Source organism: Molossus molossus, unplaced genomic scaffold, assembly GCF_014108415.1.
Source record: "Molossus molossus isolate mMolMol1 unplaced genomic scaffold, mMolMol1.p scaffold_m16_p_18, whole genome shotgun sequence".
Lineage (NCBI taxonomy): Eukaryota > Metazoa > Chordata > Mammalia > Chiroptera > Molossidae > Molossus > Molossus molossus.
The window spans coordinates 62873769-62886050 of record NW_023425353.1 but is presented as its reverse complement, the minus strand read 5'-3'; the positions used below and the strand labels follow the sequence as shown (position 1 = coordinate 62886050).

General features: G+C 43.9%; 1 protein-coding gene across 1 annotated transcript in view; it reads left to right on the top strand.

Annotated features, from left to right (window-relative positions):
- Nucleotides 1-9095: 9095 nt before the first annotated feature.
- SMARCC1 (SWI/SNF related, matrix associated, actin dependent regulator of chromatin subfamily c member 1) overlaps nucleotides 9096-12282 on the top strand; it is a 157698-nt gene continuing 154511 nt past the window's right edge. Inside the window, exon 1 of the mRNA XM_036266186.1 lies at nucleotides 9096-9398. Within this exon, the coding sequence (XP_036122079.1) occupies nucleotides 9204-9398 (195 nt within the window). The 5' untranslated portion in view covers nucleotides 9096-9203. The remainder of the gene's footprint in view (nucleotides 9399-12282) is intronic.

Here is a 12282-nt window from a genome sequence, read left to right as displayed (position 1 = left end):
TTCTTTTCTGACATGTTTCTAGAAACTTCTCTGCTTCAGTTTCCTACTCATTCTGCAGAACTGCAAGCCAACCATGAAGATATAGTTCCTATGAAGGTGTATACGTAGGGAGCAGATAAAACATTGAATCCACACCAAAATCCAGATACCCTTTCACTTGGTGCCTGTATCTCCTGCCTCCCAAATTACATGGTGGAAACAAAGTCTCAAGTTACTGACTGTAAGACTTGTTTCTGGTTTTCTGGAGGATTGGTAGAGGTTACCACAAAACCAGGGAGGGAGAGATACATGTATGGGGAAAAAATTTTCTATTCACAAGAAGCTTATAAGTTAAGCTTCCAAAACATACAAGGAAACCTAACCAAAAGGGAAACAACTAACAATATTAGCAACAAGAGATGAATTCACAGCATTTGAAATAAAAATAATGCAGGACCTGATAACTTTAAAATGAGTATGTTTAGAATATTCAAAGACATAAAGGAAGGATGCCAAGTTTTAAAGAATAAGACGTTACACCCGGCTGGTGTGGCTTAGTTGTTCAGCGTCGACCCATGCACCAAGAGGTCACCAATTTGATTCTTAGGGCACATGCTCGGACTGTGGGCCCAGTCCCCAGTGGGGGGAGTGCAGGAGGCAGCCAATCTATGTTCTCTCTTATCGATGTTTTTATTTCTCTCCCTCTCCTTTCTTCTCTCTCTGAAATCAATAAAATAAAATAAAAAAAAACATTATATATAAAAAAATAATATTATGAAAATTATTTCATAATCTGAAATGGTAATAGGTAAATATTTAAAGAGCTGGTTAAAAATTCTAGAAATACAAACCTGTTAGAAATCCTAAAAATGCAATGATTGAATAAATGTTCTGTAGAAGTCATAAACTCTTGACAAGTCTTAGTGGGAAGGGGTTTAGTGAATTGGAAAGTAATGAGTGAATAACTTATTACTAAGAGAAAAATAGAAAGAAATAAAGGAACAATTTAAAAACATGGAGACTAGATTGAAGGTCTTCAACATAAGTTTATAATAGGAGTCACAAAAGATAAAGTATAGGGTTTGCAAAGAAGTTATACTGCATTTAACATGGTTAGAAAATGTTCCAGAACCGAAGAAAGATGCAAATCCTTAGAACAAATGTACACCCTGAATGCCATGTAGGATAAATAAATAAATATGTCTTGGACACTGCAATGAAACTGTAGAATATCAAGAATAAAAGAATCTTACAAGCTACCAGAGAGAAAAGGCATAAAACCCACAATAGAAAACAATTTGACAACGTAACTTCCCAACAATAGTAGAGAGCAGAAATAACTGTCAACTTAGAAGTCTATATCCAGCCCTGGCCAGGTAGTCTAGGTGGTTAGAGTGTTGTTCTGATATGCCAAGGTTGCAGGTTTGATCCCTAGTCAGGGCACGTACAAGAATCAACCAATGAATACATAAGTAAGTGGAACAACAAATTGATCTTTCTCTCCTTTCCTCTCTCTAAAATCAAGAAGTTAAAAAAAAAAAGAATTCTATATCCAGCTAAATTGTCTTTCTAAAATGAGGAAAAGATAAAGATTTTATATATACTGAATAAGAAATGGTCAGAACAGCCCTGGCCGGTTTGGCTCAGCAGTTAGAGTGTCGGCCTGTGGACCAGAGAGTCTTGATTTGGTTCCCACTAGGGGCACGTATCAAAAAAAAGAAAGAAAGAAAGAAATGGTCAGAACCAACTAAGTAATGTGTTTTGCAAAAAAAATTTAACCCAGTGGAAAGGAGTGGGTATGATACATGGTGACATGCACTAATATTAGAAAGTTATATTGGTAAATATTAATTTACCACTGACTATTTACTGGTGACTATTAAAATAACTGTGCAGACATAAAAGATGGAACTAAAATTTTAGGTAAAAATAAAACAATATAAAGGTATGTGTCATTTAGGATGTTTTGGGTGACAAGGAACAGAAACGCTGACTCAAAATTGGCTTAGCAGAACTCATAGTTAATTGATTCAGTCAATCAGCTTAATATTGATTGACTCAACAGTGTCAGGGATGTGGGTTCTTTTTTTAATCTTCACCTGAGGATAAATTTATTGATTTTGGAAAAAGGAAAGTGGAGAGAGAGAGAGAGAAACTTCAATTGGTTGTCTCTGGTACACGCCCTAACCAGGGACTGAACCTGCAACCTAGGTATGTGCCCTGACCTGGAATCAAAGCTGAGACCTTTTGGTGAACTGAGGGCCACTCCAACCAACTGAGCCACATCTGCCAGAGCGGGACCCAGGTTCTTATCATGTCTATGTTTTCTATCTTCAAGTCGTTATCCTCAGTTTTCTAGCAAGATGGTTTTAGCAGTTCTCATAAAATCTTTTTTTTTTTTCCTTATTTTTTGGTACGTGCCCCTAGCGGGAACTGAACCAAGACTCTCTGGTCCGCAGGCCAACGCTCCAACTGCTGAGCCAAACCAGCAAGGGCTTTTTAAAAAAAATTATGGATTGGTTTTAGGTGTACAGCTATAGTGTTCCCCTCGACATTTCCAGTACCCAGTTCATAAAGTCTTTTTAAGAATATCGCCCTGGCCGGTTTGGCTCAGCGGTTAGAACATTGGCCTGCGGTCCAGAGAGACTCGGGTTAGGTTCCCGCTAAGGGCATGTACCTGGGTTGCGGTTTGTCCCCGGTCCTGGTTGGTCGTGCGGGTGGCAACCACTCGATGTGTCCCTTTCACGTTGATGTTTCTGTCTCTCTCTCTCCCTCCCACTCTATCTGAACAAAAAATGGAAAAATGTCCTCGGGTGAGGATAAAAAAAAATATATATATATTTTTTTCTTCATTGATTTTTGAGAGACAGGAAAGGATAAGAGAGAGAAACATCGATGAGAGAGAACATTGATTGGCCGCCTCCTGCATGCCCCCCACTGGGGATTTGGCCCAACATCTGGGCATGTGCTTTGACCCAGAATTGAACCTGCAACCTCTTGGTGAATGGGTCAACGCTCAACCACTGAGCCACACCAGCCGGGCTCATAAAGTCTTAAAAGACTCCTTTTCATGTTTTACTGACCACACTGGACCCCATTTTGTGACTTTATCCCTGGCAATGGTAAAAGAATCATTCCAGGGCAATCACACCCACCCCCAATTCAGGAGAAGGTCTTACTCAGGAGGAAGGTAAAAACTGTGATAAGCATGCTTTCTCTCTCTGGAGCCTGCTATGCCTTTCCCTTCCCCCTCTTCTTGCCCCCAGGCACTTACTTACCTTTGCCTTTCCCTCTCCTAAATTCAAGGGCCCTTCTTTTGCTTCTGTAACTTGTTTCTTGAGCCCATGCAGCCCAGCTGGCTCGCTTTCTACTACCTCTTTAACTTGCTAAATAAACTTTATCTTATAATTTGAAAAAAAACAAAACAGTAATAACTTAGGATTTTGTTAGAAAGTTTTATTTAGAATACATAAAAGCAATTTAAGTATAACTACTAAACACATACAAATATAATTCATAGCTTCTGAGCCAGTCAAGGGGACATAAATTATATAAAGATATTTAAATATTTGTATTGATTTATTTTTAATTCTCACCTGAGGCTATTTTTTCTATTTATCATCAGATAAAGTGTGTGTGTGGGGGGTGGGGTGGGGGAGAGAGAGAGAGAGAGAGACATCGATGTGAGAGCAGAAGATCAATCGTCTGCCTCTTGCATTCCCCATGGGGGATTGAGCTCATAACCCAGGCATGTGCCCTGACCAGGAATCGAACCAGCAACCTTCTGGTGTACAAGAGGAAGCCCATACAACAGCCACACCTGGCAGGGCAGGGAAATAAAATATTAATTGAATAGAACAGAAAGCAGGAGAAAAGAGAAGCAAAGAAAAAACATGGTAAACAGAAAATAAACATGTAAGATGATAGAAATACATCAAAACATATCAGTGATTAAAATGAATGTAAAGCCCTGGCCGGTTTGACTCAGCGGTTGGAGCATTGGTCTGTGGACTAGAGTCCTAGGTTTGGTTCCCGCTAAGGGCACGTGCCTTGGTTGCAGTTTGTCCCTGGACCTGGTTGGGTTGTGTGGGTGGCAGCCACTCGATGTGTCCCTTTCACGTTGATGTCTCTCTCTCTCTTTCTCTTCTTCTCTCTCCATCCTACTCTATCTGAACAAAAATAAACAAAATGAATTTAAAAGGCTTAAAGTTGCCTGCTTATTCTCCTTGCACCAAGGAAATCAGTGCCAGCCAGCCAGTGGTTTTTTGGTGCCAGTCCTCCCTACTTGGGAGTCTTTTGAGAGGAAATGTAACTTCTCTATTAAGCACTAGAGGTCGGCAATGTTCATTACTGTATTCACATTCATTATTGTATGCCTTTCCCTGTGATACTTGGTTGTACCTCTTGTCAGATTCTGACCAATCAGGAATGCATTTCTTTTAGAGCTGACATCTAAGGATCATTCCCAATTTTTATTTATTTTTAAATACCTGTATTTAAATGTCCCATGCATCCCAAAGCCCATTTAAAAATTAAAATTGTGCCTGGCAGGTCTGGCTCAACAGTTAAGAGTGTTGGTCCGAGGACCAATGAATTGCGGGTTTGATTCCCGTCAAGGACACATACCTTGGTTGCAGTTCATCTCTGGCCCCGGTGGAGCTCGTGTAGGAGGCAACCAGTTTATGTGTCTCTCTCACATCAATGTTTCTCTCTCTCTCTCCCCCCCCCACCCCTCGCTCTCAAGATAAATAGAAAAGTGTCCTCGGGTAAGGATTGAAAAAAGAAAAAAAATTAAAACCGCAAAGAACTCTATTCAAAAAAGTACACAAAACCCTCATAGTAAGTATCACAATTAACCATTACAGCTCTTACTCTGACAAAGTTTATTTTACCCTTTACTGAAAAGGAGCAGAAGTCATCTGAGACCTCAGATATTAACCCCACTGCACTTTTTTTTTTTTTAGATCGAGAGGAAGGAAGAGGGAGAGAGAGAGAAAAACATCAATTGGTTGCCCAAAACCTGCGTATATGCCCTGACTGGGAATTGAACCCAAAACCCTTCAGTGTACAGGACAATGCTCCAACCGAGCCACACCAGCCAGGGCCACAGAGATGTGTTTTGATTGATAGGCATGTGATGTCAGCAGCATACTATCGTCATAGGATTCAAGATAAGAAAAAGTTCTTTGTATTGTACTTGCAGCTTTTCGTAAGTTTGAGATGATTTCAAAATAAAAACTAAAAAGGTGCCCTGGCTGGTTTGGCTCAGTGGTTGGAGCGTCAGCCTGCGGACCAGAGAGTCCTAGGTTCGGTTCCCGCTAAAGGCACGTACCAAAAAAACAAAAAACAAAAACAGAAACAAAAAAACTTTTAAAAGGCGCCCTGGCCGGTTTGGCTCAGCGGTTGGAGCGTCGGCCTGCGGTCCGGAGAGACCCAGGTTCGGTTCCCGCTAAGGGCATGTACCTCGGTTGCAGTTTGTCCCCGGCCCTGGTTGGTCGTGCGGGTGGCAGCCACTCGATGTGTCCCTTCACATCGATGTTTCTCTCTCTCTCTCTCTCTTCCTCTCTCTCTCCCTCCTGCTCTATATGAACAAAGAATAGAAAAATGTCCTTGAGTGAGGATAAAAAAAAAAAAAAAACTTTTAAAAGGCGATGTAACCATTTTATTTAAAAATGCCCATCTTGGGGTGGGGGTGATGGGGAGGAGAGTGTCAATGGGGTAAAAAAGGAGAAACATCTGTAACAACAACAAAAAATGCCCATCTTGCCCTGGCCGGTTTGGCTCAGCAGTTTGTCCCCTGGTTGGGTCGTGTGGGTGGCAACCACTCGATGTGTCCCTTTCACATGGATGTTTCTCTTCCTCCCACTCTATCTGAACAAAATATCAAAAAAAAAAAAAAAAGGCCCTGGCCGGTTCGGCTTAGCGGTTGAGCGTCGGCCTGCAGACCGGAGAGTCCCAGGTTCGGTTTCCGCTAGGGGCATGTACCAAAAAAAAAAAAAGATGGTTTTCCAAACTATTTTAGCAGTTATTTTAGCAAACAAGTTGGAATACCACTGCCCTGGAAGTACTGGCTTCCCTCTATATGGCTCCAGGCAAATGAAATAGCATTTTCCCTGCTCTCCTCACATGCTATTACTAGAAAACACGGACATAGGAAGAGGGAGAAGTAGTATTCCAAAGTTTAATTTCTGGGTTCAAAAACCTGACTCAATACTAGCTAGCCAGTTACTTAACCTCTCTCTGCCTTAATATCCTTATCTGCAGGAATGTAGGCATATTTCGCACAAGGGCATCACAAGTCAGCATAGTGTACCTTAAACACCAGCTTTTATTATTTCTAAAATCTGAACTCCATGTCTTTCTTATATTTTATTCTCACCCTTTCTGTCCCAGACTATTTATCAGGTCATCTTTCCTGCAGTCTTTCTTCCTCTGAACTATCATTCACACTGTTGGAATTGTTATCTTCCTAATCCAGCGATTTTCAATATTTTTCATCTCATGGCACACATAAATTACTAAAATTCTGTGGCACACCAGAAAAAAAATATTTTTTTGTGGATTTAGGAACAACAAAAAAATAGGTGTGATTTTGATTCATTCACACCAGACAGCTGTTGTGTTGGCTATTGTCTTTTTTTTTATGGTACTTGCCCCTAGCGGGAACCAAACACAGGACTCTCTGGTCCGCAGGCTGATGCTCAACCACTGAGCCAAACTGGCCAGAGCCAGCTATTGTCATTTTTAAAAATTTGACTATCTAAGGGAAAAGAGGTCAGTGCCCTTGACTAGTCAGGTATTGCATGCTTTAAAAATTCTTGCAGCACACCAGTGTGCCTCTTTAAGCACATGGGTTGAAAATCGCTCTCCTAATCTATAAATCTGATCATGTCATTCTCTCTCTTCAAGCAGTTTCCCAAGGCTTACAGGATAAAGTCAAAATTCACTGCCACAACCAGGTAACATCTCTGCTTCCACCCCATGGGCTTAAGGAGAGTTTCACCAAGAATACGTTCACACTTTAGTGCCTTTGTTCCTGTTAATCACACTTTAGTGCCTTTGTTCCCATTAATGTGTTCTTCCCATCACATTTTATTTATTTTGTTGTTGTTGTTAATCCTCACCCGAGGATATTTTTTCAATTAATTTTTAGAGAGAGTGGAAGGGAGGGAGGGAGGGAGGGAAGAGAGAGAGAGAGACATCAATGTGAGAGAGACACATGGATTGGTTGCCTCCCACACACTAGACCAGGCTGGGGATGGAACCTGCAACCCAAGTATGTGCCGTTGATTGGAATCGAACCCAAGACCCTTCGGTGGGCTGACACTCTAACCACTGGGTCACACCGGCCAGGGCTCTATTCATTCTTTAAAAAACATTTTTTTTAGAGGAACTCTAGTGTTGATTAAAGTAGCAGCTTTACTGCCCTGTAAGGTTTCTGTCCTCACTTAAGATTTCGAAGTGCTTGAGGGAGGAAAACCTGTAAGAAATGGAGATCAGGGAATAGGCCTTTGGAATCCTGTAGTGGGGTCACAGTGAGAGTCTGATCAACCTGCGAGGCAGACACCACAAAGTTCAGGATCGGCTCAACCTCTGTCCTCGGTTCAGCACTGCTCAGTTCTCTGAGCTCCCGGAGGAGCTCCTCACCAGCCACTCTACTGTACCAGCACCACCTCCACAGCATTCTATTCATTCTTAAAAGTTGGTCTAGCCCTGGCCGGTTTGGCTCAGCGGTTGGAGCGTTGGCCTGCGGTACAGAGAGACCCGGGTTCGGTTCCCGCTAAGGGCACGTACCTCGGTTGCAGTTTGTCCCCGGCCCTGGTTGGTCGTGCGGGTGGCAGCCACTCGATGTGTCCCTTCACATCGATGTTTCTCTCTCTCTCTCTTCCTCTCTCTCCCTCCCGCTCTATCTGAACAAAAAATGGAAAAATGTCCTCGGGTGAGGATAAAAAAAAAGTTGGTCTAAAAAACTCACACGACTTTCTCACAGTCACTTGCTGCTCTGGGGTCATAGAGCATTGTTTATAACTCCATTATGGCCATTCATACTGTTAATAATTAAAACCTTTTTGCCTCTCTGTAGGTCGTTCATTCATCATTCATCATATATTTATTGAACAATATTTATTAGCTAACAGGCTCTGTACCCGGCACTAAGGGTATACCTATGAACAGGTCAAGACTAGGTCCTCATGTAATTTATGTGGATAAATAAGAAAAATACAAGATGGTAGCGAGTGCTACACAGAGACAGTATGGTCAGCACTCTCCTTCTTGGGAACAAGACCGCGCCTTTCCCTTCCCCCTCTTCTCTCCTCCAGGCCTGTTTCCCTTGCCTTTCCCTCTCCTAAGCTCCAAGGCTCTTCTTTTGCTTCTGTAACGTCTTTCCTGAGCCCACACAGCCCAGCTGGCTCACTTTTACTACCTCTGTAACTTTCTAAATAAATTTTCTCTTAAAAGAAATTAAAGACTGTACAGCTAGGGATCACTTTTCTGAGGTACCCTTAAGCTATAAATTGGTAAGCGCCTAAATGACAATCAGAGGGAAAAGAGCTGCAGGACTCAGGAATAGCTGGTGCAAAAGCCTGAGGCAGGAATAAACGGATGTGGCTGGAGCCACGAGAGAGAGGAAGATGTGTGAAGCCGAAGAAGCCCTGGGTGGTCGTCCCAGATGGCTGTGTACAAAGGCCGGCTCCGCCACTTGGAGTAGACGGTCTGTGGCAAACCGGGCAGGCGCAGATTCCCATCCTGAGAGGGTTCCTCCGCCAGCACTCGACACCCAAAACGGGCTTTCCCCTCGGAACTTCTCACACCAGCCCTTTCCTAGGCGGCGGTAGCCAGCAACGAAAGAAAACCTCCCTCCGTACAGTTGTTGACCGCATAACGACCCGACACCGGAACCCGGAAAGAGTCAGTCGTGCAGAGGCCAAGGTCTGGTAACACAGAAGAGCGCAGACACCTCCATTCCGCTGAAGATACAGGAAGACGTGCGGTTCTGATACTCCCCCTACCCCGGCGCAAGGGCTGCGCATGCGTGTGCGCGTGCCCCCGTCGGTTAAGGCGCTGGTAGAGAAGGGACGGGCGGGGCATCTGCGCCGGAAGGGGGTTGGCTGGGCGGGGCCAGGAGGCGGTGTTGGCGGCTGCGCGCGCGCGCGCGCGGGTGCGAACGGGGAGCGCCGCGAGGGCCGGGGCAGGCCAGGCAGTGGGGACGACGGACGGCGACGATGGCCGCGGCAGCTGGCAGCGGCGGTCCGGGGGCGGCGGCGGGCGGCTCGGGTGCGGGAGGCGCGGCGGTGGCCACGGGCCTGGCCGTTTATCGGCGGAAAGACGGAGGCCCGGCCAGCAAGTTTTGGGAGAGCCCGGAGACGGTGTCCCAGCTGGATTCGGTGCGGGTTTGGCTGGGCAAGCACTACAAGAAGGTGGGTTCGCGCGCCTGTGGGGGCCGGGAGGCCACGCGACGGGGTCCGGGGGCGGCCACTGGCCTCGCGGGCCCCGGGCCGCCCCTCCCCCCGCGCGCCACGAGGGACAACAAAGGCAGGCTCCGGGCTCGCCACGCCCCCGCGGTCCCCCCTCGGAACCCGCGCGTCCGGACTCCACAGGGCTCCAGGGCCCGGCTCCTAGGCCCCACGCATCCCAGGCGAAGTCCCTGCTCACCCCAGTGCGCAGGAACAGTCGAGCTCAGCAACCCGGAGGGTGTTAATCTTTCTCTTTTGTTAGCAAGTTAGGTGTGTGAACAATGATTATTAAAAACTGAGCCATTGTGGAAAAGCTACTTCTTTTTTGTTTAGAGACCAGTATTCAAAATAAAGTAAGGTAACTAAGGTCCTCTTTCCTACCTGTTGTTGATTTGCTATAGAATGAATATGGACAATTGTACTCGGAAGGTAATAACCGCAGGTTAATATATTGAATTATGGTATTGATGAGAAGTAATATTAAAAATTAAGAGGTTTTACCTTGTAGTATTTTCAGTTACGTATAGTGAGAGTACAAGACTTTTATGTTCATTTGTATCTGTGTGTTTCTCAGTGAGGCCTTCCTGAGAACCCCATTGATAATAGATCACTCCACTTCATATCTTTATTTTTTATGCACCACTTTTTGAAAAAAATATTTCAGTTATCTGTTCCTTCTACACTTTGGGATATACCTTCCGCTGAGTCAGTGGTGTTGAAAGTAGTGCCTTAACCCTTTGATCATAACAAATGTTCAACTTCAGCCTTTTATGTAAATATTTAGGAATATCTCCCTTAGAAGGTGGAATGAAGCAGACAGAGAAAAATATTCCCTTTGCAGAGATTTCCTGGAACACCTTTTTCAGTTCTGTACTTGCCCGTTGAAAACCATAGTAGTGGAGCAAGGATCCTGTCAGGCCTGTTCAGTACAAAGTGTCTTTGAAAGTGGTTGGTACTCATTGCCTCTCAGTAGTTGTTTAGTAAATAGTTGCTGAATGAATGAAAAGATCAAGTAGTCTAGGAATCTGTTTATTTGGAGTGCAGAGCACAGTGAAGCCTGTCACTTTTTTGAAGTTGTTAGGCATGGGCGGGGGTCTTTTTTTTTTTTTTTTTTTTTTTTTACAATTACATTGTGATACTTCCAGAAATGATGATTTCTTATGTGAAGTTTTAGGAAGTGAGAGATATATATTATTGCTTACAGTATATTTTTAGATTTTTTTTTTCCTTCCCTGGAATTTTGGAGTCACATTTGGGATTATAGATTTTTCTCATCTCCACATAAGTAGACAAGAATATTGCTCTCCCTTATATAGTGATAAATTGGCTACTTTTGTGGAGGCCCTAGAGATTTTCGAAGTGGCTAAAGGAATTGAATATATATTATGAAACTATTATTTTTTATCATGTGCTCTGCAGCCAGTGCTTTGTTTTTTAAAAAATTTTTATTTCTTTATTCCTCACCCGAGGATATTTTTTCCATTTATCATTAGATAGAGTGGGAGGGAGGGAAGGAGAGAGAGACAGAGAGAAACATCAGTGTGATAGAGCCACATCCCTCCATGGCCCAAGCAGGAGTAGGGATGAACCCCAACTGAGGTATGTGCCCTTGACCGGAATCGAACTCCAGACTCATTGGTCCGAGAGCAAACGCTCTAACTGCTGAGCCAAACTGGCCAGGGCAGTGCTTTGGTTTTTTTTTTTTAAATCCTTACCCGAGGATATTTTTACATTAATCTTCAGATAGAGCTGGAGGGAGAGAGGAAGGAAGAGAGAGAGAGAGAGAGAGAGAGAGAAACATCAACGTGAAAGGGACACATCAAGTGGCTGTGTCCTGCACGTCCCAATCAGGGCTGGGGACAAACTGCAACCAAGGTACGTGACCTTAGCGGGAACCGAACCCTGGTCTCTCTGGACCGCAGGCCAACCCTCTAACCGCCGAGCCAAACCAATCAGGTGAGCTTTGGGTTTTAAATGTAATGTTCTTAATGTTTTTTTTCTCCCCAATCTCGTGCTCCCCTCCCCCTGGTTTTTGTTTTTGTTATTTCATTTTTTTATCCTCATTTGAGGACTTTTTTTTTTGTTGCTATGTGCCCCTTGCAGGAACTGTACCTGGGACTCACTGGTCCGCAGGCCAACGCTCCAACTGCTGAGCCAAATCGGCCAGGGCCCAAGGACATTTTTGCAGGTATCTTCAGATAGAGCAGGAGGGAGAGAGGGAGGAAGAGAGAGAGAGAAACATCCATGTGAGAAAGACAAATCGAGTGGTCGCCACCCACACGACCCCAACCAGGGCTGAGGACAAACTGCAACCGAGTTATGTGCCCTTTGCGGGAACCGAACCCAGGACTAGCTGGTCCGTGGACCGCTCTAACTACTGAGCCAAATCGGCCAGGGTGCCTCCCCCGTTTTATTGAGATATAATTGCTATATAATATTGTATTACTTTATTAATATAGCTTTAACAAAGAAAAATACTCAGGAGTAATAATTCCTTTAGATTATTCCTTTGTGAATTCCATAAGACTGTTGTTCAAATCAAATATCAAAGAAGGGGAAAAAGAAAGGGAAATAATAATTTCTATCTTTCCAAACTTTGTGTCTGTTTGGTCCCAATTTTAAGAGGTTAGTTTAAGGTTTGGAAAATCCTTCAGAGATTTGTTTGAGTGAGGAAAAGGCAGTGAGGCTGAAAGAAGGGTTTGTCTCAGAGTGCTGAGGCGAGTAGGTTAATGTTGATTCAGTTTCCCTGAGGTCTTAAAGACAAAGTCAAACTTAGGTTTGACTTCTCAGGTTTCTTTTTTAAAAAATTTTTTTCTTTATTAATTTGAGAGAGAGGAAGGGAGAGGGG